This window comes from Falco rusticolus, chromosome 11 (assembly GCF_015220075.1).
Source record: "Falco rusticolus isolate bFalRus1 chromosome 11, bFalRus1.pri, whole genome shotgun sequence".
NCBI classification, from domain to species: Eukaryota; Metazoa; Chordata; class Aves; order Falconiformes; family Falconidae; genus Falco; species Falco rusticolus.
The window spans coordinates 28,399,796-28,422,425 of NC_051197.1; the positions used below are offsets into that span (position 1 = coordinate 28,399,796).

At 53.7% G+C, this 22,630-nt stretch overlaps 1 protein-coding gene across 7 annotated transcripts in view; it reads right to left on the minus strand.

Moving 5' to 3' along the window:
• The window catches only part of CACNA1E (calcium voltage-gated channel subunit alpha1 E), a 147,824-nt gene that overhangs the window by 109,376 nt on the left and 15,818 nt on the right, over nucleotides 1-22,630 (minus strand). For all 7 annotated transcript variants that reach the window (XR_005106638.1, XM_037403481.1, XM_037403480.1 and 4 more), the window contains exon 2: nucleotides 4,266-4,710. Coding sequence is in view for 6 of the 7 variants with exons in the window: in XM_037403481.1 (XP_037259378.1) it covers nucleotides 4,266-4,684 (419 nt within the window). In the remaining variant the exon portion in view is untranslated. The remainder of the gene's footprint in view (nucleotides 1-4,265; nucleotides 4,711-22,630) is intronic.

Here is a 22,630-nt window from a genome sequence, read left to right on the forward strand (position 1 = left end):
CTCTCCTGTTCTGCCCCTCCATGGACCACAGGCTCCCAGATGGGCTACAGGGACCTCACTGCAGATCATACATGCAAGGGAGACCTAGCAAACTCCTAACCAAGCCATTAACTCCAAGATGCTGCAAGACAAGAGATCATTTTTAATGACCCTATTATCCTTCAGGAGCACGGTCCTGCACTGTGGGCAGAGCGCATTGCTTCCCGCAGCACACTGCAACCTGCCACCCACACCCAGGTACTCCAATGCTGAATTACAGCACCCCACCCTCCACACTATCCCCTCCAAACAGTACCAAGACCCAGTTACTTTCCCTCTGGTCTCCTCTGCTTCCACGCTCCCTGCCCAACATCTGGGAATCAGGCTTTTCCATACATCCTTGCTGTAGACATTCCAAAACATGGGCACAGCTTGCATTCCCCACATTGCACAAGCTAAGCTCAAGGAATATCCATGTACGTGTGATTTTTTTAAGCCATGCAAGGCAGGTGTGGGTCCTGTCTGCTGCAAACAGCTTGAGGCTTTTCTGGGACATTCCCTAGGTGGCTCTGCCTGTCCTTACTATCAGCTAAGGAAGCAGCTGCTTAGCCTGGAGAAGCTGCAGGAGGATCCCTGTTTGCCTATTTTGACAAGGAACCTGTCTTTTGAGCTCTCAGCCAGATGTAATCCAAACGATGCTGCCACACACAGAGCAAAGACACTGGTGATTCAACCACCACCGCTCCACGCAGCACCAGCACACCAAGCCGTGAAGCGCAGCAGGTATCTCTGTATACCTCCATCCCTGACCCCAACACGTGAACAGCGGGATGAAAGGGCAGGGCGTCAGGATGGGACTCTGGAAAATGGGGTTTAACATCTGCCTTGGGCTTAAGTTCCTTTGTCCAGAACAAGGAGGGCTGGGACATGTACCCTTCACCGTAAAGTTAAGCCTCCCATAGAGCCACTGTCCCACACATGCTTAGCAGATAATGTTTGCTCTCTGCCTCAGTTTCCTCATTAAAAAAGAGAGAGAAAAAAAAAAGAAAACAAACAGCAAAAAGAGCATTCCCCCCCTCCTACTCTTATTCCTTCTTATTAAGGGGAAAGCACGTTTCACTTGTGGGTTTTTTTCACTGGCAAAATCCAGCAGAGGCTTGGCAAGGGTCAGACCTACTGGTGCTGACACTGGTAAGAAAAACCCTTTGCTTCCCTTCTCTCACTGCAACGCAGCACAAGAGCAGCTGCACGCAAACATCTGGCCACACACCAGGAATGCGGCATCTGCAAAGACGAGGCTGCTCCTGGGGAGCAGAGGTCTCTCGTGCAGCAGAAGAGAGGCACACACAGCACTCACCCCCCGTGCCCACCCCACTGTGTGCCACCCAGGCAAACAGGAGACCGAGGGGACCACCAGCAGCTACCCAGTCACTCCCGGAGCCCTGACCAAGGCAGAGGATGCCCAGTAGCATCACACCAGAAACACATCTCAGAGTTCACTTGCACAAGACAGACAGCGCTCAGAGCACCACATTTAAGCAAAAACTCCCCAGAATCCTTACGACGGAGGTGCAGACCTCTCTGAGCCACCCCGATTTAACTCATCCAGTTTTGGCAATGTGGAAGGGGAAAAAAAATAGAGAAATAAAATAATAATAAATGAGTTCTTCTGGGGCTGCCCTGGCTCCACAGGCAAGCCGGCCATCCCCCCTGGGGTGTGCAGAAAAGCCATCTCTCAGGTTCCCCGTGTTTCATTTGCTTCCCACTGCCATGCCAGGGCCATGGGAAAATACCACCCCGGCTGCTCACCAGGAGAGAGAACCAGACCTCCCAGGTGAAAGCCCCTAGAGCGATTCAAAGCATGTGAGATGAGCCAACCCAAAAATTAAACCACAAGGAGATCGCATTATTACTAATAAAATTATAGATAAGGATATTAATTTGCTTCCCTCCCTTCCACGTGCTATCCATCTAGTCCCAGAGAACATCCACAGTACCGGGGATACCAGCTCTGCACACCAGCCTGGATTTTGGCAAAGTTTTTGGGGAAACATCCCTGGTTTGAGAGTCTGATGTTAAAGCGGGAGCCTCTGGCACACGGTTTTTGCAGGCTGGAGGGTGTCAGGGCACCTGGCCCTGGGGGAGGCACGGACCCAGCCCGGTGGGGCTCAGCCTGCCGTGCCGACCAGGACCTGCCAGAGATGGGCAGTGGGGCTCCCTGGTCCTCAGTGGGACACAAAGTCTGTGAAGCCCAAGGCAGCCATATAGTGCCAGAGCCTCGCATCCCCCCAGCACCAGGGGCTTCTGCAAAGCACCAGCATCTCCATCTCCTGCAGTGCAGAGCCCCGCAGGTAGGGCAGCCCGTCCCAAATCTCAGGGACGCCGGCCTTCGATGTGACTTCCCACGCACACCCACAAAACTGTTGCAAAATGAGCTGAAATGCCAACACAAGCACCCAGGAGCTGGGAAATGCAAAGATGAGACCCTACCAGGCCTAGGGAAACACCCGATGAAGCAGGCTGGGACAGCAGCAGCCGGCACAGCCATCTGTGTGCTCCTGCTGCATTAAAGACAGAAACATTAGGTTTTGTGTTGGAGTTACTGCTAGATGGAGCAGCTGAGGGCGGCAAAAGGGGCACATCCCACGCAGTACCTGCAGAAAGGGCTCCAGCTTCATCTCCCTGCCACAAAATAGAGCTGTAGTCCTCCAGGCAGTTAATTAGCGAGCAGCCGTTCTAGGAGCTCACTCCGCCAGCTGACAATTAACGAGGCCATCCCTCTGCTTCCTGCCCGGCCATGATTTATTCATCTGGCATCCCTGGTGGGTCGCGAAAGATAACAAGGCACCGAAGGCTTGCTCAAGCCCATATGTCAATTTATTTCCCTTGCACGGGGCTTTCTGAGTCACCGGCCAGGAGGTTCCCTGGGCACAAAGGAAGGAGCACGGAGCCGAAAGGGCCGTGGAGAGCCCACCTGGCTGATGGGCTGTCTTCCAAAAAAAGGCAGGAGCAGCCTCAGCCTTACCAACAAGCAGTTTTACCATGCAAAGCATCCCCAAGAAATCCTACCCGCTTCAAACAAAAGGAGCACTGGCCTGGATCTCACCAAAGCGACATGCCACATCTAATTAACACAGAGGCTCCCACCTCCTTCAGGTATATTATAATGGATTGATTATTCCCTAAATAAAGTGCCCAAGGCAGGGAGCTGCTCCCGACTGGGGATGCTGGAGCAGGACACGCTGCAGAAGCTCATCCCAGGCAATGTTGCCAAGTAGACGCAAGGGGGGAACCCTGTAATTTAAATGCAGTATTGCAGCGTGGCTGCAGCCGTGGTTGCGCAGTGAGGGGAAACAATCCAGGACTTGGAGCTGGGGTTTTCTCACAGAACTGAGGCAAGCCACAGTAAGAAGTTAATTAAAGGAAAATAGTAAACAAAAGGAGTGGGATTCTAGCTCTACTAAGCACTTCGTTTCTGTTTTCCCAAGTTCATTAGATTGCTCTAATTCAGGGGGGCTTGGCCACTTCTTAGGGTTAAATACAAAACCCCTCGCAGCAGGGCTCAAGCCACAGTAAAAGCAGAAGGCAATAAGCCCAAATGCATCCAAAAGCCCCACCACAACCTAGGGAAACTGCCCTGAGGACTACCAAGATGGAGAACTCCCAAGTTTTCTCAATGTCCCACTAACCACCCCACAATTTGGGGAGCTCCTTCATCCACAGAGGCCCCTTTGCACCACTCCCATCAGATGCCACCCTCCAGCTCGGAGCCCAGAGAGGCTTCGCCAACCACTTCACCTGACAAATATTTGCCTCCCATACCCAGCACGCCACTCTCTCTCTCCATCTCTCCCACGCACCCCACAAATCCACCCCACCAGAAAAATACCATGGTCCAGCCGGCTCAGAGCAGCCCAAGCCCTGCGGGATGTGCTGAGCCCTGGGGCAGGATGAGCTGTGCACAAGGTCCCAACTGCTAGAGGCAGGACCACTCATCCCATCAGTTTCAAGAGCACAGGGAGAAGAAAGGACCCAGGAAGAGGTTTGGCAGGACGGGAAGGGAGAAAAAATAAATTTGTTCCCTGTGTTTCAGGTTGTTCTCTGCCTTTCAAAGTCTGCCCTGGAAAACAAAGGCAATAGGGAAAAGCAACCCAGCTCAAACACAGGTGGTGCTGGCTGCTCCACAGGGGTGATGCCGACATGACCCTCCCCAGCCCCGCGGAGGACGATGAACACTCCCACTCCCCCCGGCTGCCCACCTGGGCTGGGGGCTCTCCGGTACTTACTCCCACTCCTTCCTCCGCGCCTGCGGCGTGCTCTGCATCTTGTGCGCCTCATGTGCCTTGATAATGTCCCTCTGCTCGATCAGCCCGCCCCGCCGGCGCTTGATAACGTCCGGGCTCACAGGGACATACTGGCCGAGCCCCAGGTCCAAGGTGCTGCTGGTCTCCGTGCCGGCATCGGCATCCCGAGACCGGGACTCGTAGAGGGCATCGAAGCTGGCAGCGCGCGAGACCAGGGCCTCGGCCAGGCTCTCGGGCTCCAGCAGGTTGCAGGACTGGGTGGTCTGCATCAGCCCCAGCCGGTGCTTGCGCCAGGTCTCCTCCTCTGGCAGGGCCAGGACGTAACGGGGGGAGGCAGCGTCCAGCTCAGCCGCCCTGCCCGGCGCTGGGGCGCTGACAGAGTACGCGCCGAATCCCAGCATCTTTGGTGCTGTCGTAGCTCATCACTCTGGAGGGGCACAAGACAGAGAGAGAGGTTCAGGGCTTTGCTCTGTTCACCCTCCAGTTCCCTCCCTCCCTCCCATGCAAACTGGAAGGTTTGCCAGGCTAGACCCTCCCAAACCAGGCACAGGGCATGCAGCACTAGACCCCCACGGCTAGGGCAAGGGGCAGCACCTCCTGCCTTAGTGCTTCCCTTCTCCTTCCCAATCTGGGCACCCCTGCACCTCTTGAATTGCAGCTCCCAGCCCTGCACCCAGCCCTGCCCCAGGTCCCCGGAGCAGCACAGCTCGCCACAGCCAGACCACAGCGCGATGAGCCCCCCCACTGTCTCACGGACAGGAGAAGAGGAGACCTGGGGGAAACCACCCCCACGCTGCTTTTGTTTGGGTTTCCTCTATTGTTTGGGTTTTTTCCACTTTTTTGTTGAGGTTTGGTTTTTTGCTTTTACAGAGGGTTGGGAGGAATAAGATGGGCTGGCATAGCACAGCTCAGCTGGAAACACAACCTCCAACCCTCAGCACAGCTCTCCCCCACCCAGCCCAGCAGGCAGCCGTGCATTCACCAAAAAACCAAAAAGCCAGCCGGTGCATTCACCAAAAAACCAAAAAGCCAGCCGGTGCCCGCACTCAGCGGCCCGCACAGGCAGGGCCATGCAAGCAGCATGCGTGCCGGCAGATGGTGCAGCACCTTCACAGGCTGCCTCCCAGGTGGGCACAGCGCTGGAGCATCCATGTCCCCCCCTCCGGCTGGCAGGAGGATGGCCAGGCAGCCTGGCAAAGACAGGTAGCAGCTTAAGAGGCTGGATGCGGGAATATCAGCAATATTAGACTCGGGAGCTGCACATCAGAGTGAAAGGTGCAGGAGCGCTGCCAGAAACACCGCACCGAGCATCGCTCCTTGGCTAATAGATGATGCTCTACAGACAGGAGATGCTTGTGTCTGAGAGTACATCCAAAGCCTTGTCAGAGTGAAACGCTTTATTTGCATGCTCTATTCAGCACATTATCGCTGCAGGAAGAGCTTTGCCCCAGCAGTCCCCGAAATCCCCCTCCCAGCACTTGCCCATGGATAGAGGTGAAAGAAGGGATGAGAGGAAAGTGCAAGGCAGCACACGCTTCACACCAGGGATGTCACTCCCTTCCCAACTACATCCCTGACACAGAGGGGAAACAACCCAACACAGGGCAATAAGGCAGCAAAAATACCATCAGTCATCTTAACCCCTTCCCAGAGCATTGTTTGGAGACACCTGAACTCCTCCTCCAAAGCAAAGAGGGGGTCAAGAACAGCGGTTAGGAGAAAGGCAGGGAAATCACCACACCAGGAACAAAAATACATTAAATATTAAAAAAAAATCCAGAGTAACTGAGGGGACAAAACAGAGCACGGCCCCATGCCAGCCAAAATAAGCCTGATGTCCCCAGGGTGCACGGCACAGCCGGGAAAGCATCCCATCCCCTTTGGGTCTGTGGTGCTGCACTGCACATAAGTGTCTGCAGTTACCCCCAGAGCTAAACTTGCCCAGCCCAAGGGATGCTCACCCCTTGGCAAGCTCTCCAGAAAGAAAGAGGCAACTGCCAGTAAGAGCCTCAATAAATTAATTAGCACATCGATAAGAAGAGTTTGGCTGCTCCCACTGAAAGCTATAAACAGATTCCTCACTTCACTACTTTGCTTACCCATGCAACTTTTAAGGGCATTAATTACTCGTTTTTACAAATCAGTTCTGGGTACCTTTATAATATCTCATTTTCCCAACCTCTGCCTTTCCTTTTCATATTGTTTTGCTCATCTTCAACCCTCCCCTGCTAAAGTTTAACTCCTCGTTCAGCAGCACCAGGTTTCCTTTGGGGTTTGGGGGCTTTATTTTTGTTTTGTATTTTGTCTTTTTTGTGGGTGGTGGGGTTTTTTTGTTTTCAAACAACCATTCTGGAGCTCTGTTTCTTCCCAAAGCATTTCCTTGGGAAGGACAGGAGGCTTTCTTGCACACCAAGGACAAGCACTCCAGGTTTCAGCCATGGCGTGGCTGTGCAGAGCACCAAGAACAATTAGCTAAGAGAAAATGAGGACACATCCCAAAGGTAGGTCCAGAATCCGCACGGACACCGGCTCTCCTGATGCCTACCAATGCATCTCCCACCAGGCTTGCTCCAGGGACACCAGTGACTCCCAGAGGCTTGGAGGCAAATGAAAAAGCTCAAGCAGAGCCTTCAAATGAAACATCAAGAAAGTTTGACGAAATAAATAGAAATAATTAGCTCTGCCTCCGCCTAAGCAAACAAGGCTCACGCTGCCAGCAGAACAAGCCACGTTCCCTCCGGAGAAGTGACAAGGAGAGAAGGGAAGATGCCAGAACATTTTGTTAAGGCAAGCTGATGAGGCTATGCGTTAACGAGGGTGCTTGCGGGATGCCACACGCCACGTATGAAACATCTGACATCAAGGTATCTGCCTGTCTTCTAGCCTTTGGTCTCCCCTTTACACCGAAAACAAACCCACTTTATTTTTAGACAAAATCTGAATTAGTGGGAAAAACTCCCACTAATTGTGAAGCTAGATGTGAAAAACGACATTTGTTCACGTAATTCAGCTTCTGCTGTTTAAACGCCAGCCCTGCCTCCCACAAAAGGGAAACTTGTGGCAAGCCAACACGTGGCTGGTTTGGAAAACACAGAGTTATTTTCTGATCCCATCGGTGGAAACCCACAGCTTGGTATGTGCTGGGAATGGGCTGTGGCCGGAGCCAGGACCATAGACCCAGCTAACAGCCCTACCTCCCCACCACGTTTGCTTAATAACATATAACTTGGGTGAGTATTGGAGCCCTGAACCTTTCCAGCTGCAAATCAGCCTTTGCGCGGCAACAAACCTAGGTTGCTGCACAGCTCCTGGTTAACAGCTGGGAAGAAATGGCTTTACAGCTCCATCAGTGAAAACGAATAATTTAAAAAAACGAAAGAAAACAGCATACGCCCCTGTCCAACCCCCTTCCCATGGTACTGCACGTGGTTTCCCACAGGTGACTCCAGCTGATGCTTGTTCTCGGTATCCGTGGTTGCGTGACCAGGATGCGGTAAGAGCATAGCGCAGACCCGCAGAGGGCTCCGGCAGCCCCCACTGCCCCCTGCTCACCCGACCACTGCAGGAGCTGGGGACATTACTGCACAGCAACACTACGCTTGTCTGTATTTGATACAGGAGAACCAAGGAACAGCTGCCGTTGTGGCAAATGGCAGGCTTTCAATACCAGAAAACAAAGTTTCTAGAGGTTTTTACCTCCCAAATTTTGGTCTAAAAGTAGTAGAGTCAGGAAATTTACTGTTTGCTCCTGCAGCAGAGAAGTCATCTAGATAAAACCATGGCGACAGGGTGCTGAGAGCAGCCAAACTGAACTACAGAGTGGATATTCAGCTGCAAAAGCACTGGCACTTGTGCTCTCGCCTGCACAGTGGCTGGGAGCAGCGCGATGCTCCCAGCACAGCCCAGGGCACATCTGAGGACACAAACCACCCAGCTGTGCCGATGCGCAGCTGGAGCTCACCTCGTCTAACAGGGATCTCATTAGAGAGATCGCACCCAGCAGCCATTCATCGCCTCCCGCATCGGGATTGCCGAGGCCAAACAGGGACAGCACAGTGAGCATCTCTTGCCCCTTGGCCTGTCCATCAATGTGGGCTGAAACAGGACACACCCCAGGGCAGCACCCCACCCCACACCCCACCGAGAAGAGCCTTTGCAAGACCTCTGCGCCACAGAACAAGTGATGGAAAGAGGGACGTGCATGGGTCCTTTGCAGCGTCCTCAAGAGACGGCCTCCCACTGCCAAACAACTCAGCCTCCTTACCTCAACCCAAACCACATGCCACAGCCGCTGCAACCCTGGGCTCACACCATACTTCGTTTTTTCCTTCTAGCAGCCGATTACCTGATAAAGAGCTGCAGCAAGCAGCAGGTTCCCAGCAGCACCGCTGACCTCCGAAGAGGAGACTCCTTTTAGGGGGTTTCTCCTGTATGTGTTTGTGTGACGATGGCAGCAATCTTTAGCCAAGTAACTATGTATTACCATAATAGCTACACTCAGCACTTAAGGCACTGGGTGAGGCCTTTGCTTCTGTTACCTCAATAACCTTCTACCAGCCCTCCCAGAGTTAAAGCAGAAAGGTTTAATGCTGCACTGGCCTGTGGGGCTGACCTTCCCCAGGCAGCACAAGGGTCCAGCACCACAGCACTGAGCTCCAGCACTGCCCTGGGTGAGGAGGGGGGCACAGACCCCTTGCTGGAGAGGACACAAGGCCTCAGCCCAGGACGGACAGAACCTGCCTGTGTTGTATGCAACAAGCACCAAAGCCACCAGAGTCTTCCAACCATGGTCCAGCACCCCAGCAACCTTCCCCGGGGATTTGGGGGGCGATTTTGACAGAAGCATCAGAGCAAGAAGCTGCTCCGATGCTGCTGCTTCCCCTTGTGAGCAAGCATCCCTCCCCTCTCCCGCATGAGCAAGGGGAAAGCACGACAAGAACAAGAGCAAACCCCCTTTGGATGCTGCCCCAAGCATCTTGGGGACACCCTGAGCCAGGCAGGGTTTCTCAGCTTCACCAGCCCGCAGAGGATGTCTCTTCCCTGAGCTTGGCTGGCCTCCCTGGGAACACACCTTGCTCCATCCTTCCTGGGGCATAGGGATGCTCCAAATCCATCCCCCTGCTGCCCCTTCTGTCTGGCTCCCTAACCTGCCTCTCTCAGGCCACGGAGGTCACTCAGGTTTTGGGACTATCAAATGCCATCCCACTCTCTCTGGTGAGCCACGCTTACCCCCCAGCTGCTAATTATTAGTCCCTCCTTGAGGGGAAAAGGAGAGCTTATGCAGTGCAGCTAAGCAAAGTACTAAACCTCAGAGCGCTAGGAAGAAATTCAGCGTGGGGCCCCTCCAAACAGAGACAGATGGGCTGCAAGAGCGACTGATTCATCCTCATGGCCTTCTCCTCTCCCACCACATACACTTCCCCTCGCAGCGGCACGGATGCCATGGTGGGCGAGCCCCGCTCGGGATGGTTCCAGACCTCCCCGGTCCTCTGGCTCCCCCATCTTGCACTGAATGTGGCAGCTGGGTCTGCGTGGCACAGTGGCTGTGGGAGCCAGCTGGCAAGGGTGAGCTATTCTTAGTCGAGTCATTTGTTACCGGGGAAAAGTTTGTTGGATTAAACACCCCTCCTGTAGTCCTTGCCGCCAGCAGGTTTGCAGCAGATCTGCTGGGAAGAGCTGCTCCCAGCATCCCCAGTAGGCACCTGGTACCCAGCAAGAGCCAGTGCTGCATCCCATGCTGGGAGCTTTGTATGACACCGGTAACAGAGAGACTTAAGCAAGGTGGGAAAAAGAAAAGAAGAAAGGAGACATTTACAGGCACCCACTGCTCACACAGACCTATTCCTATGCTCAGCAAAAAGTGGAAGTGAAAGAGTCAGGTCAAACATCCCAGTACAGGAGAGCCAGGGGAAGGCAGCATCGCACACACCAGTGTGTTTGGAGCAGAGGGAGGTGGTGCAATCAAAGAAGGGCCACTTGGCTCATTTCCCAAGAAGCATTCATTTCTCATCACCCATTCACATATAATAAATTATTCTGGGGGCCTTCACAGTGCCAAGATACCACAAAGACCCCTGGAATAACTGCAGAGATCAGACGGAGGAAAAAGCAGAGCTCCAAACACCCAGGGGCTGCTTCAGGATGGGAGATGCTCTGGCACCAGACAAACTTCTGTCTGGGAAACTGTTTTTGTTCTGCCATGCCAGGGTTTTCATAGCTGGCATGATGCACAAGCAGCAGAGTCCACTCCCTGGGGCTGAGCACCACTTCTGCTTCCCAGGAACAGCCGTGCTGTGCCTGGATGGGGCCAGGCTGCCGCTCAGACTCTGTCCCAGCCTGGAGGGATCTCAAAGGCCCGGGAGCCCATGGGGGGTGCGCGGGCTCTGCCTGTGCCAGCAGCGGGGTTGCACAGCCCCAGGTATGGGAGCCCTCCCACAGAGCACCGCTCCCAGGGGAATCAGCTTTAAGAATATCAAAACATGAAATTATCTCATCTCTCCTTTAAGAGCAACTGTTAAACAACCCCACTATTATTTATATAAATGTACGTCAAGGAAATCAGCCCTCCATCTCTGGCACAGAGAGGCGGGAGAGCCAAAGACTGCAAGGGGACTGGGACCCCCAGCCCCAGGCTGGCTGCAGGCAGTGAGCCCCAACCCTGAGGATGCTCTCAGGGCACGGCCAGGGGCAGGCATGATGCTGCTGGGGCAGCAGTGAGAGACAGGGCTCTGGCTGGCCTGACCCTGAACAGGGGGGTTCAGTGACAGGGTAGCATCAGGCATGGACAGAAAGGTGTCCCAGTGCTCAGGAATGCCCATCCTGACAAACAACCAGATGCTCAAATTTCTCCCAGCACCACCTTTGAGACAGTCTCATCTCTTCACCTCTTCCTGCACCCCTCGGTGCCAGACAGGCAGATGCGTCTGCATCTCAACGCAAGGTACCCTCATCACACACCCATCGCACCTGCAACCTGCCACCCCCAGTACCAGCCCCACACCAGTGCCAGCCCCCACCGGCACCCCAGCTCCCCCAGGAGAGCAGAGAAAATGCGCACGGGCAGACCTGAGAGCATGCACGCCATCGGCCACGGGCAGGGATGGGGAGCACAAGACGATACCCAGCACAGCTCAGCGTTTCCCTTCCTTGTACAAGCTCTTCTCCCCAGCAGGGCCAAAGACGAAGTATCGCTCCAGCAGGCAAGTGCTGGACTTGGGCTCACCTAGCACACAACCACTGCTCTGCAAACAGCACGGCACCACGCCTGGCAATAGAAAAAAAATCAGGGATGGGAAAGCAAGCCGTGAGCTGTGCAACAGCAGCATCTAGAAACCAGCAGTGCTTGGAGCTATACATACACGCAGCCGGAGAGCACGCCTCAAAGAGTTTGCTTTCCAAAGAAGGGCAGAGAGAGGACTTCTTAAGATAATTTCCAGCTGTAATCACCGGGCCACCCTCCAGGAATATAACTAACTAGAATGCCACAATCATCCTGGGCTGCCTGTCACTCCCGCAACACAGAGCGGACAGCCAACGCCAGCGTAAAGTGCACGTATGGTACAGTCCCCCTTCGCCCAGCTGCGGGCACGGGGAGAGCAGTGCCTCCACGTCCCAGCCCCCCATTCCTTGGATATTTGGCAAGCCAAGAGCCAGTGCATGCAGGTAGTCATGGGCAGAGCCCCATCATCCCTGAGGACAGCCTGGATTTATGCTTTAATTAGCATGCAGCAGCAGAACTGGCTCTGTATGTCACACCTCCGCTGCTCCTGCACCCAGGGATGTGGGAAGCAGTGCTGCCAAGCCTGGTAACTCAGCCTGAGCTAGCTCATTTGAAAGAGGACAAGTGACAAGGGTTCAGCATAAGTCCCCATCGCTCTCAGCCCAAAAGCAGCTGCAAGAATTGCCAAGGTAGAGAGAGGAGCTGCCAGCATGAGCCAGGGTGTGTTAGAAGTTGCTGCACAACAGAGAAAGAAAATGCTTTAAAAAAATTAATATTTTTTTTTCTGTTCTGGGAAACACTGCTGGCAGAAGACAGCCCAGCCCTTGCTCCTTGCTCCAGAGCACCTGAAATGAGGCAGCACACAGGCAAGGGTCGAGAACAGGGCATTGCTTTTGATATAGGAGATCAGAAACCCAGGTCAGCTTGAAACCATGGACGCAACGAGGATGTGATGTAAATAGAGAAGGATGGGGGTCATGAAGGATCCAGGCTTCCTGAGCTCTGCCCTGGGAAAAGTTTGTTCCCCCGTGCCGAGGCAGGCGGAACATGCATAGTCCCAAAACAGACCGTGAGACCCGGGACCTGCTTGGTCTGGGCTCCCCAGAGGGTGGTCGTGGGTCTGAATGGCACCCGATGCCCCCCCGGCACTGCCAGCACATGCCCTCATTCTGGCTTCGCTACAGCTTACCGCTTCTCCAAAAGTGTCTGCTTAGCCGGGAACTGCTGCTGGGATGGCACAGGAAGGACAATGCTCCGACTGCAGCCTTGCAGGAGGGACCCGATCGCTCTCCACAGCTGCCTGAAAGGAGCTTGTAGCGCGGTGGGGGTCGGTCTCTTCTCCCAGGCGAGAAGCAACAGGACAAGAAGAAACAGCCTCAAGTTATGCCAGGGGAGCTTTAGATGGGATATTAGGAAAAAATTCTTCACTGAAAGGGTGGTCAGGCACTGGAACAGGCTGCTCAGGGAGGTGGTGGAAGCACCACCCCTGGAAGCACTTAAAAAACACGTAGATGTGGTGCTCAGGAACATGGTGTAAAGGTGAGCTTGGCAGTCCCGAGTTAACAGTTGGACTCGATGATCTTAAAAGGTCATTTCCAACCTGAACGATTCTATGAGAGCATCCCATGGCCAGTCTCCTGGGTTCCCTCCTTGAATTTCACCCCCACCAGGCCTGGTGACAGCCCTTTCAGACTGCCCTTCTTCCCTCCAGCCAGGAAACTTTCCAAAAATAACAACATTCTTGTTTCAGCTGGCAAAGCCAGGGAGAAAAACTTCTTCTTTCCAACGGTGCCTTTGCCGAGGTGACTCACAAACCACAATGTGTGTCATTACTTAATAGACCCGCAAAGGCAATTATACGATCATGCAAACATCAGATTCCTGGCACAAGGAGTCACAGCACCCCTGAGAGGTTAAAACAAAGGGATGCTTTAAAGGTGAGCGACGGCAGGCTTTATTCTTCTTTGACTTTTGCTCTCATTATGTACAAAGACTCCTGAAAAGGTCTTATCATTTGGTGGGGGAAGGCACTCTCTTGCACAAATTGCACGGTGAGGAATGGAAGGGGATGGAGAATAAATCTGTCCTGCCATGCTGAAGCCTTGGGGGGAATGTGCTATGCATCCTCCACTGCCAGGTCCTCACCAGCAGCTCCAGCTGCAGGCATGAAGACAGGGCAGAGCCCCAAATCACTGGATAAACAGAGCCAGACATTCCTGATCCAACCTCAAAGGAGGAAAGGCAGCTTTTCCTTTTGCTCCTTCACCCAGGTCTCTCATAACCTCTCCCTTTTCACCTCACACACTGTAGAGAACAGAGGGGGTTTGCATTCGACCTTACCCTGCCTTGAGCTGGGTTGGGATAAACTGACAATAAAAACTTATTTCTTGCCTCTCAACGTAACAGATGGACAAATCGGGCCTCGAGGACCCTTTAGCCAGCAACCAGCTTCCCAGCTGGGTGGGCGAGCATGTCCCAGGACCCGCAGCGGCTGCTCAGGGGCAAAAGCCTGGCCCAGCCCCTGTCCTTCCTCATCCTCACTTGTCCCTGCCACCCTCAGCCACTCCAAGCTGCCACACACCCCCAGAGCCCATCCCCTGCGCCCAGTCTCTCCCCAGCCTCCTGCAGTGTGGGAGATGAAGGAAAACAAGTAAATGCTTACAGAGAGCTACAAAGAACATGTCAGCAACCCTGCTTTTTCCACCAGGACTAATAACCTGGCCCAGCAAGCACCCGGTCCTCACCTCCCACCCAAAGCACACACACCCGGGATGTCCCAGGGGAGGCCACCAAATCCCTCAGGAAAGCCTGGGTGCTTCCTTCTGGCTCCTAAATCAGCCCCGGTACCAGACCCTGCGGAGAGCCAGGGGTTAAGCCAGCCCAGGCGCTTCGCTGAGGCGCCAAGCGAAGGCAGGAGCTTCTGGAAACCATCTGGGCGAGAGGACAGGCGCAGAGCGTGGCATTTTGAGGTGCTGCTCTTTCAGAGACACCCAGCTGGACTCCAGCCACTATCAGTGGCCTCCTCTCCTTCCAGCGATGCGGCTTCGCTCCCAGCTGGTGCCAGCTCCCCCTCCAAAGCCCGGTAGCAACAGAGCTTATCACACGCTGCCTGCCTTGCTCCCTCAGTGCCGGCGGTTCCAGCACCTCCCTTTGTGACCAAGGCCACCACTTTATCGGGACCCCTCTCCAGCTCGACATGTTTCTTCTTTCAACAAGAGCTCATCCAGCTCTGTTTTCCCTTCTTTTATCACTTTACTACAATTGCTGACATCAAGCTGTTAATACCACGATTGCCTCTCCTCCTTCTCCTCTTTATATGTGACACTATTTCATCACTGCTGTTTCATCCCTCTGAAGCACGTTACTCAGAATAATTTATACCAAAGCAACCTTCCTGCCAGATAGCTGCTTTGTGGGACACAAGCGCGGTGTAAATAAGCTCAAAACAAGCATGAGACTAATTCACAGAGGGGAGGAGGGCAGGCACATCCAGGAATAACAGCCTAGCTGCAATTTCCAAGCTGTGTGCTGCCGATAGCCAGAGCCTGGGAAGATTCAGCAGGGAAAGAGCAACGTACATCCTATTCCTTATATTTATTAAGATGTGCACCAGCCCAGCATCCTCCACGGTCCTGGCTGAGCAGCCAGACCAGGCATGGAGCTAGAAGGAGCTTTGCTCTGACCCAAGCTGACTGCTTCACTTGTCAACCCCATCTCTCTACCGAAACGATGCCCAAGGGCTGAATTAGCTCATAACTCTATCACGAAATTGGCCCTTTTACAACAGCATGTGTGCTTGGAGCCTGGACTTTACCGTATTTGCAAACATCAGCAATCACGTTGCAACGGCACGCGAACGACTGCTAATCAGTGCCCCCCCACCCACCCCCCATCCCTCTCTGTCTCCAGGAAGGCAGACGAGGCTCTTCCGCGGGTGGCACACAGCTCTTTTTACACTAGGAAACTGCCATCTGTAATTTTTAGGCATCTCGAGGATGGCTGAGGACCGGCAGTGCGAGACTGCCGGCGTATGTCACTCAGCTTGCAGCCGCCTGGGGGTTTCTCCTCTGGCACGGCTGTCCAGCACTGCCATGTAATTTGGCACTGCCTGCCTCTCACCACCACCCCCCATGCATGCTCATGCTGGACACCAGTGGAGACCATTTGCTTTTAGAGCCTCGGCAACTCGGAAACGGGCAATGCTATTTCTGGCAGCGTCACTCCCCCTCTCTCCTCTTGCCCACTCGCTCCTTCCTAAATAGTTTAACACCATTGATTTTCCCATGCCAGCCATCCACCGTCTGCTGGCAGGCTTCAGAGCACTGGCGAGACATTCGAGCAAGCTGGGGTGATCCAAGAAATCACCTGTCACGGTCCCCAGCCCCGCGCCTCCATCCCTCCCAGGAGGGTACCACGCTGACACATCCACCCTTCTCAGGCTGCAGCTGACACACAACTCCCATAAAACATTTTGGGTTTAAACCAGGTCATTTTCTTGGTTTAAACCTTGCTCTCGTGTTAGCTGCCAACAGGCCTGCTTGTGAGGGCTCCAGCCCTACTCCAGTGCCTGCTGATCTGTCTAGGGCGGTATTAAAACCCCACCACGCTACATGCCAGCACAGAAGCGCCATCCAGGAATGCAACATTTGTGCTTGCTTGGATTTTACATCCTTCCCTCTGACTGCAACAGGCCAGACAGCCCCTGCAAACACAGCCAGCAATTTGTTACAGCCCCCAGCTGTAAACAGAAGATGCTTAAAGCCTGAAAGCACTCAGATGAGATCCCCCATCTCAGGCTCCATGAGGGTCAGCGCTGCAGCCAGGACTGGGGCTCTCAAGCAAAACTGAGGCTTCCAGAACCAAAATTCTGGCCTCCCCCAGCTCTAAGAGCTGCTCACAGGCTCTGCCCCACAGCTACTCAGCAACGTCACCTTCTGCAAGTGATGCTCAGCTCATAACCTGCACTGGTGTCCAGGAAAAGAGATGAAGACAACTGGTCTGTCTTGGTCCTTTTCTTGCCTAAAGCCTTTGAGTGGAACAACTCTGGCATCCCAAAGGAATGAAGAAGGCTTTGTGTCCAGCCCTTTGCTGTTCCCTCCTCCCCTGTCCTTCCTGTCCTCGGACACAATCCCTCATTGAGAAAGCAGCAGCTGGACTCCAAGACGTAAACCTGCCTTGTCTCTCCTCCAAAAAGACCCTTGAGCCAAAGCGCTAAGCCAAACCTACTCCTACAGGTGGGCTACCCCCTTCGCAAGCCAAATACAGAGCAGAGCAGACACCCCACATATAAGCTGCCTCCAAAGTGCATCCCGCACACCCTCGGGACACCCTCCCCATCCATCACCAGCCTCGCACGCACAGACCACACCTCACGCTGTGCCAGATGAGCTGCTCACTGGGGATACGCACTGGCAGCCATCCCATCCCAGTACTCGCCCTTTTGTTCCTCTTGAGACACGCTGTGTCACCCAGCACAGGTCAGGCTGCCGGAGCACCCACCCACACCCTGCCCCGAGCTACCTACCCCCGGCTCATGCTTGTGGCTCATTTCCACCACACTCGTCCGCAGTTTGCACAGAAAACCTGGCCTCAGAAATTCAGCAGCAAAGCTTGTTAACACTGGCAAGCGCACAAAGAAATTGTCAAGCTGTCTGCAAAGAACTTCCCAAGCAGTCAGCATCCCCAGGGCGTTGGGGAGACAAGGCTGGCTGCAGATCGCAGGCACCCACCGAGCAGCTAGACAAAAGACCCAATGCAGCCTCAGCACCCTCTGGGGAAATTTCTCAGAGGTAAGTATAGCCCACAGTGGGTTTAGGTTCTTTCCAGGCACCTTGGATCTCCAGCCAAAGCACGGAATCACCCATAGCTTGGTGAAGGTCCAAGAGCGAGCCCCAGGGATTCATCCTGCTGCCAAGAGCTGGGGATCTCCCAGACCACCCCGGCAAATGGCCAGGATCCCAGCCAACATCTCTGGGTCAAGCTCCTTTCACCTACAGGCTTTCCCAGCCCATCTGAAAATCAAAGCCAGCAATTCAGATGAGGACCACAGCACTAAGCGCATGGCTGTGGTGCACTGCTTGGTCCAGATGTGGCCCAGCACAGCTAGAGCCATGGAAGCAGTGCTATGGGCATGCACCCCGCTGCACAGCCTAACCCCCCAGGGGAGGTTTTGACCAAGGATGCTACATACCAAGCCATGCATCCTCTACAGAGGCTCAGGTGCTCTCCGCAGCCCACAGGAGCTGTAACATGAGGCCAATACAGAGCATTTCTAAAAATCCCAGTCTGCTATGAGACATGGAGCACTATCTACATACAGCCTGCTTGAAACGGCTAACGGATCGCATTTATTCCAAGCTTGCAACTTCCATATGCCAGAGGAGGGGAAAAAAAAAAAAAAAGCCCAAAACCAGAGCAGCAATGATAAATTTCTAAAGCTGCTGTAGCAAGGAAAAAAAAAAAACCATAGTGGAAGAAGCCTCATGCCATCTCCCAGAAACTCCCCGCGCTGCGAATGCCAAATTATTAAGTTAAAAGGAAGAAGGGTAAAAAAAACCCACAAAAAACAACACACCTTCTATAACAGATTGCTATTGTGTTTCCTTTCAAAAGGACAACACTAACCACAGTCTCCGGCTGCTGCTTTCATATCCAGCAACCACTTCAACAGCGTGTTACTTAAGAAGTAAAATCCACACCTTTGCCCTCAGGTCTGAAGCAAGGCACGGGAACACGGCCTGGCCCCATTCTCCTTGGGGACAGTGGCAAAGAGGGCAGCCACCAGGCTGTCACCTAAAGGCACTTAACCAGGGGTGGCAGGAGGGACAAGGGCTCACCCTAAACCCAAGAGGACCTGGCCTGATTTCATCCACCCTTGCTGCTGTGCTTCGCCCCGGGGACCATGGCACCCCCCGGGATGACGTGCAGTGATGCACAGGGCTCAGACCCGCTCCCGTGCTAAGCACCTGGTCACAGTGGCACGTGGCAGTGACCAAGGGCTTCAACCCACCAGCCGAACATGCATCGAGCTACTGATGCTACTCAGCATGCCCAGGGCCAGCTCCAACCTGGCCATAGGTCTTCCACGCAGGAAAGCCTTGGGCAGTGAGCATCTCGCTCCAGTCGGCCTCACAGCAGTGGCACAGCCCCGCCACGCTCAGGGGGTGCAGGAGGGGAAACCCGCGGGTGCTCACCTCAGGCTGCACCACCCACGTCTCCTGCAGCTCTTGCCACGGCTCACCCAACCATCGTGGTGTCCTCGGACCCGGGTGCTGGCTACCACACCAGAGCAGATTAATCCCCTCTGGATCCAAAGCAATCCTCGTTAAAAATAGGCTCTACCTATGACTCTCCCAAGCTCACACGGGCGTCATCACCTTGGCCCCGGCGCGCTTCCCAACGTGACTAACACCAGCAGCGTGTGACTAACACCCCGTCCCGCACTGGGGAGGGAGACGGTCCCCAGCAGCACAGGCAGGCACGAGTGGGCGGCTGAGCCGCAGCGTTTTGGCTGGAGCGAGCTCTCCCCGCTCTTCCTCGCAGGGTTTCTCCGAGCACCTCACCCACCCTGCCGGCGTGCACCAGCTCAGGCTGGGAGAAGGTTGTGGTGGTGACGCTCACCACCCCACTCCGGGGATGCTCTGACTGAAGCTCAGCCCCCAGGTCCCCCCATGGAGCCAGGGACGGGCTGCCATCCCAACCCACCAGTGTGCCTGAGGGATCCTGCAAAATCTAATGTTTGGGTTATTTCTGAAAACCTGGAGGCAGGAAATCAGCGAAAATTCGGCTCACTCAAGAGGAAGGACTGGCTCAGCCCCACACACCCTGCTACAGAGATGCAATCCTGGCTCAGTACCAGATGAGCAGCAGCGTCTGACAGTCCCCAAAGTAACACCAGCCATGGAGGCCTCAGGGGAAAAAAAAAATCCACACCAAGGAAGATGCTGATTTACTGAAAAAAGTCCAGAAACAAGCACGATCTGGAAAACCAGAGATTTTTGAGTTTAGGGAAAAGATGGGGAGAAGTACCATCGTTTGGCATCGAGAAGATGAAATGGAGGCAACAGCATCCTGAACTACACCAAGCGTTGCTGAGAGGCCACCAGAATAAACTGCTCCCCAGCCAAAACAAGATCAGACCAGAAGCTCCTTGCAGTCCTCCCTCCTCTCCCTCTTTGGCCTCAACATTTCAGAAAACAGAGACAGACCTGAAAACATGAATGCAAGAAGTACTAATGTTTTTCAGCTCACTTTTTTAGATCACCAATCAAAATTTTTACACGTTTCTATATCCCAGTGCAATGTGTGCAGCTCCTTAGCTGAAGCAGGCAGCAGGAGACAGCAGCCCAGAACCTGTAGCATTCAGCCCTCAAAGCTACAAAACTAAAGATGAAAAAAAAAAACCAACCCAAAACCAAAAAACAGGGGGGAAAAGAGGGGCTACAATGCCAGCAAAGATATCTAATGTAACCAGCACGCATGGAGACATTTTTCAAGCCACCCCTACACCCGCCAGCCCTTAGGAAACACATTAAACACTCCAAGACAGCTTTTATATATTGTGCTGGGAACCACACGCAGCCCGAGGGAGGTTATTTGTCTTCTGCTCCCAGTGATGCACAGCCATAGCTGCCAGCAGCCTGAGTGATTTAACGGCGGCGGTGTCGGACAGGCACCAAGGCACCAGCATCACGCGGGCAGCACCTGTTTCTGTTGCCTACATCCACCCGGTCCAGCCTCAGTTAGAGGAGCCTCACATGGAGGCAGGGGATGGGAGGATCGACACTCAAAGATCTCCCTCAACCCTCATTTTACACTCCCAAACATCACAATACTGACGAGACCCCCATTTGCACCTCTGAACCAAGGGTCCTTCCTGCCCCACCGTGCCAGTGCCAGTCAGACCACCACAGCAAAGCGGCTTCACCTGGGCAGACGGAAGCATTTCTCAGTGCAATCCCATAAAGCATCGTTAATATTGACATGCTACAAAAGCACGAGATGGGGGGGGATCGGTTGCTGGTGCAGGTGTACTCATGTTTTCTAATGGCAAGAATCCAGTATCACCCGTAAGGGAGAACTGTTAAGCCTCAGTACTTACTCTGTAGCTCCAGGAGCCACATTTCACTTATTTGCCAAGTCTGGCCGCCTCTAATGTAAAAAAAACCCTGAATTATTAAGGGAACTGGTGAACAACAGAGGAAGATAAAAACACCGTAAGTTGTTCTCTCTTATCTGTCCAACTTGATTTTTTTTTTTTAAAGCATTTAAATCCTCACTTTGACATGACACTGCTCCAGCTGCAGGGCGCTTCAGTCACAGCACAAGCCTTTTATTAATAAAATACATATTTGATCCAACAGAGCAGCTTCAGCCTTCCTTCTCATCGCCTCACCCGAGCTCTCCTGTGCTGGCACTGCAAGTAGGATATTCATCTGAAGATGACAGGGCTGGAGTGTCACACATGCGTGCGCACACATACTTTCCCTTCTTCCCCTCTCTCAGGCCTGGAGAAACAAGCAGCAGCGCCCCAGAGCCCCCTCCCCTGTCCATGTGTGTCCCCCCAGCAGGAGCAGCACAGTGCTGCTGAGAACTGACCTCCCTCCCCACTTCAATACAGAAGTGACCGCCCCAGGAATTGCCACCATCCCCTGCACCCTGCATGCCATTCCCTGGGGCACAGAGCACCCCAGCAGCACACCCACCCCTCGCCATTACAGACCCAGTGCGTACCAGTGTTCACCTTTGCAAAAGCAGCTGGTGACACCTTCGAGATGCTGAAGGTCAAAGCACCACGCTTCCCCTCCATCACCTGCACACCCCCGGGAGTCACTGCTCTAGGAGGATCCACAAGGCAGGAGCTCCCCATCTCGTTATCCAACACCTCCGGTGAAAGCTTGGGCCAAGCACCTGGCATGCTTTGGTGCGCAGAGGCCGTGGCAGGAGCCCCGGTGGGATTAGGTACCTGAGCCACCCGCCTGCCCACGCTGCTCCGCAGCCCCCGCGGCAGCACTTGGCATTTCGTGCCAGGGAAAGCATCCGTGCCTTCGGCTGCTTTCCTGCGGTGAGCCGCACGCTACAGATGACGGGAGCAGCAGAGGAGCGAGACCGCATACCAGATCTTTCCAAAATTAAAAACAAAGAGAACAGCCTTTGGGGAAGAGGCAAAGATAATCAAAACATTAATTCAGATCTCAGCTTTTGCTCCAAGCGAGCTCAAGTCACCCAAAACTCCCAATAGGGATAGTAGCAGCTCTGAGCTGCAGCCCCCTCCCCAGGCACACCAAAGCCCCCTCCACCAGCCCTGCAGCCCCCTCCAGGGCAGAGGCTGGAAAGGAGGGAACCATGAGGAAAACAAGCTCCAGCTCTCAAGGAACAGAAAGAAAATTAACTAACTGGAATAACAAGTAGGAAACAGGTGACAGCTTCGAAGCTAATAAACCCTCTCAGCAACACTAACAGCTTTCTGCATGAACAAAACAGATAAAGTGACTAAAACAAAGTCACGACAGTCACAAGTAAGTCAAGTGAGACATGAGAATGACTGAGTAAGTTTTGGCAGTTGGCTAGAAACAGGCGCTGGAAAAGCAAGCAGGCAGAGCAAGCTGCAGCAGCCCTGCTGCCCACCTCCATACCCAGCTGTAACCTGGCCACATGGTGCTGGGAGAAAAAAAACAGGACCTCTCCGAAGGTCCTGCACAAGAGCAAGGACTAAGGCTAATATTTGTGCATTGCCATAAGTCACTGGGAGAAAAGTAAAATCCTGCAGCCAAGTGAGAAATTCTCTCTCCCGGACCTTTAATCACACAGTTCAAGTGCTGTTAGCCCAGGGGTGCAGGGGGCAGGAGAGACCTGCTGAGCAGTGTCAGCTCCACAAGTTGCTGGAAGAAAAAAAGTGCCAAAGGTTTGGAGGGATGAAGGGGAAGTCATTTGTAGCTGGTGGAAACTGCTTACTCCAACCCAGCAGGCACACAAAAATTTTGCTTTTTACATCCCACCCACCAGAAGCAAAACACCAGATTTAAAAAATGGCTTTCAAGCCTAAAGTCTTCAAACCTTCAACTTCCTATTCCAACATGCAACATCAGATTCGGGTGTTTCAAAGTTTCTACCCTGTCCTTACCCTTCT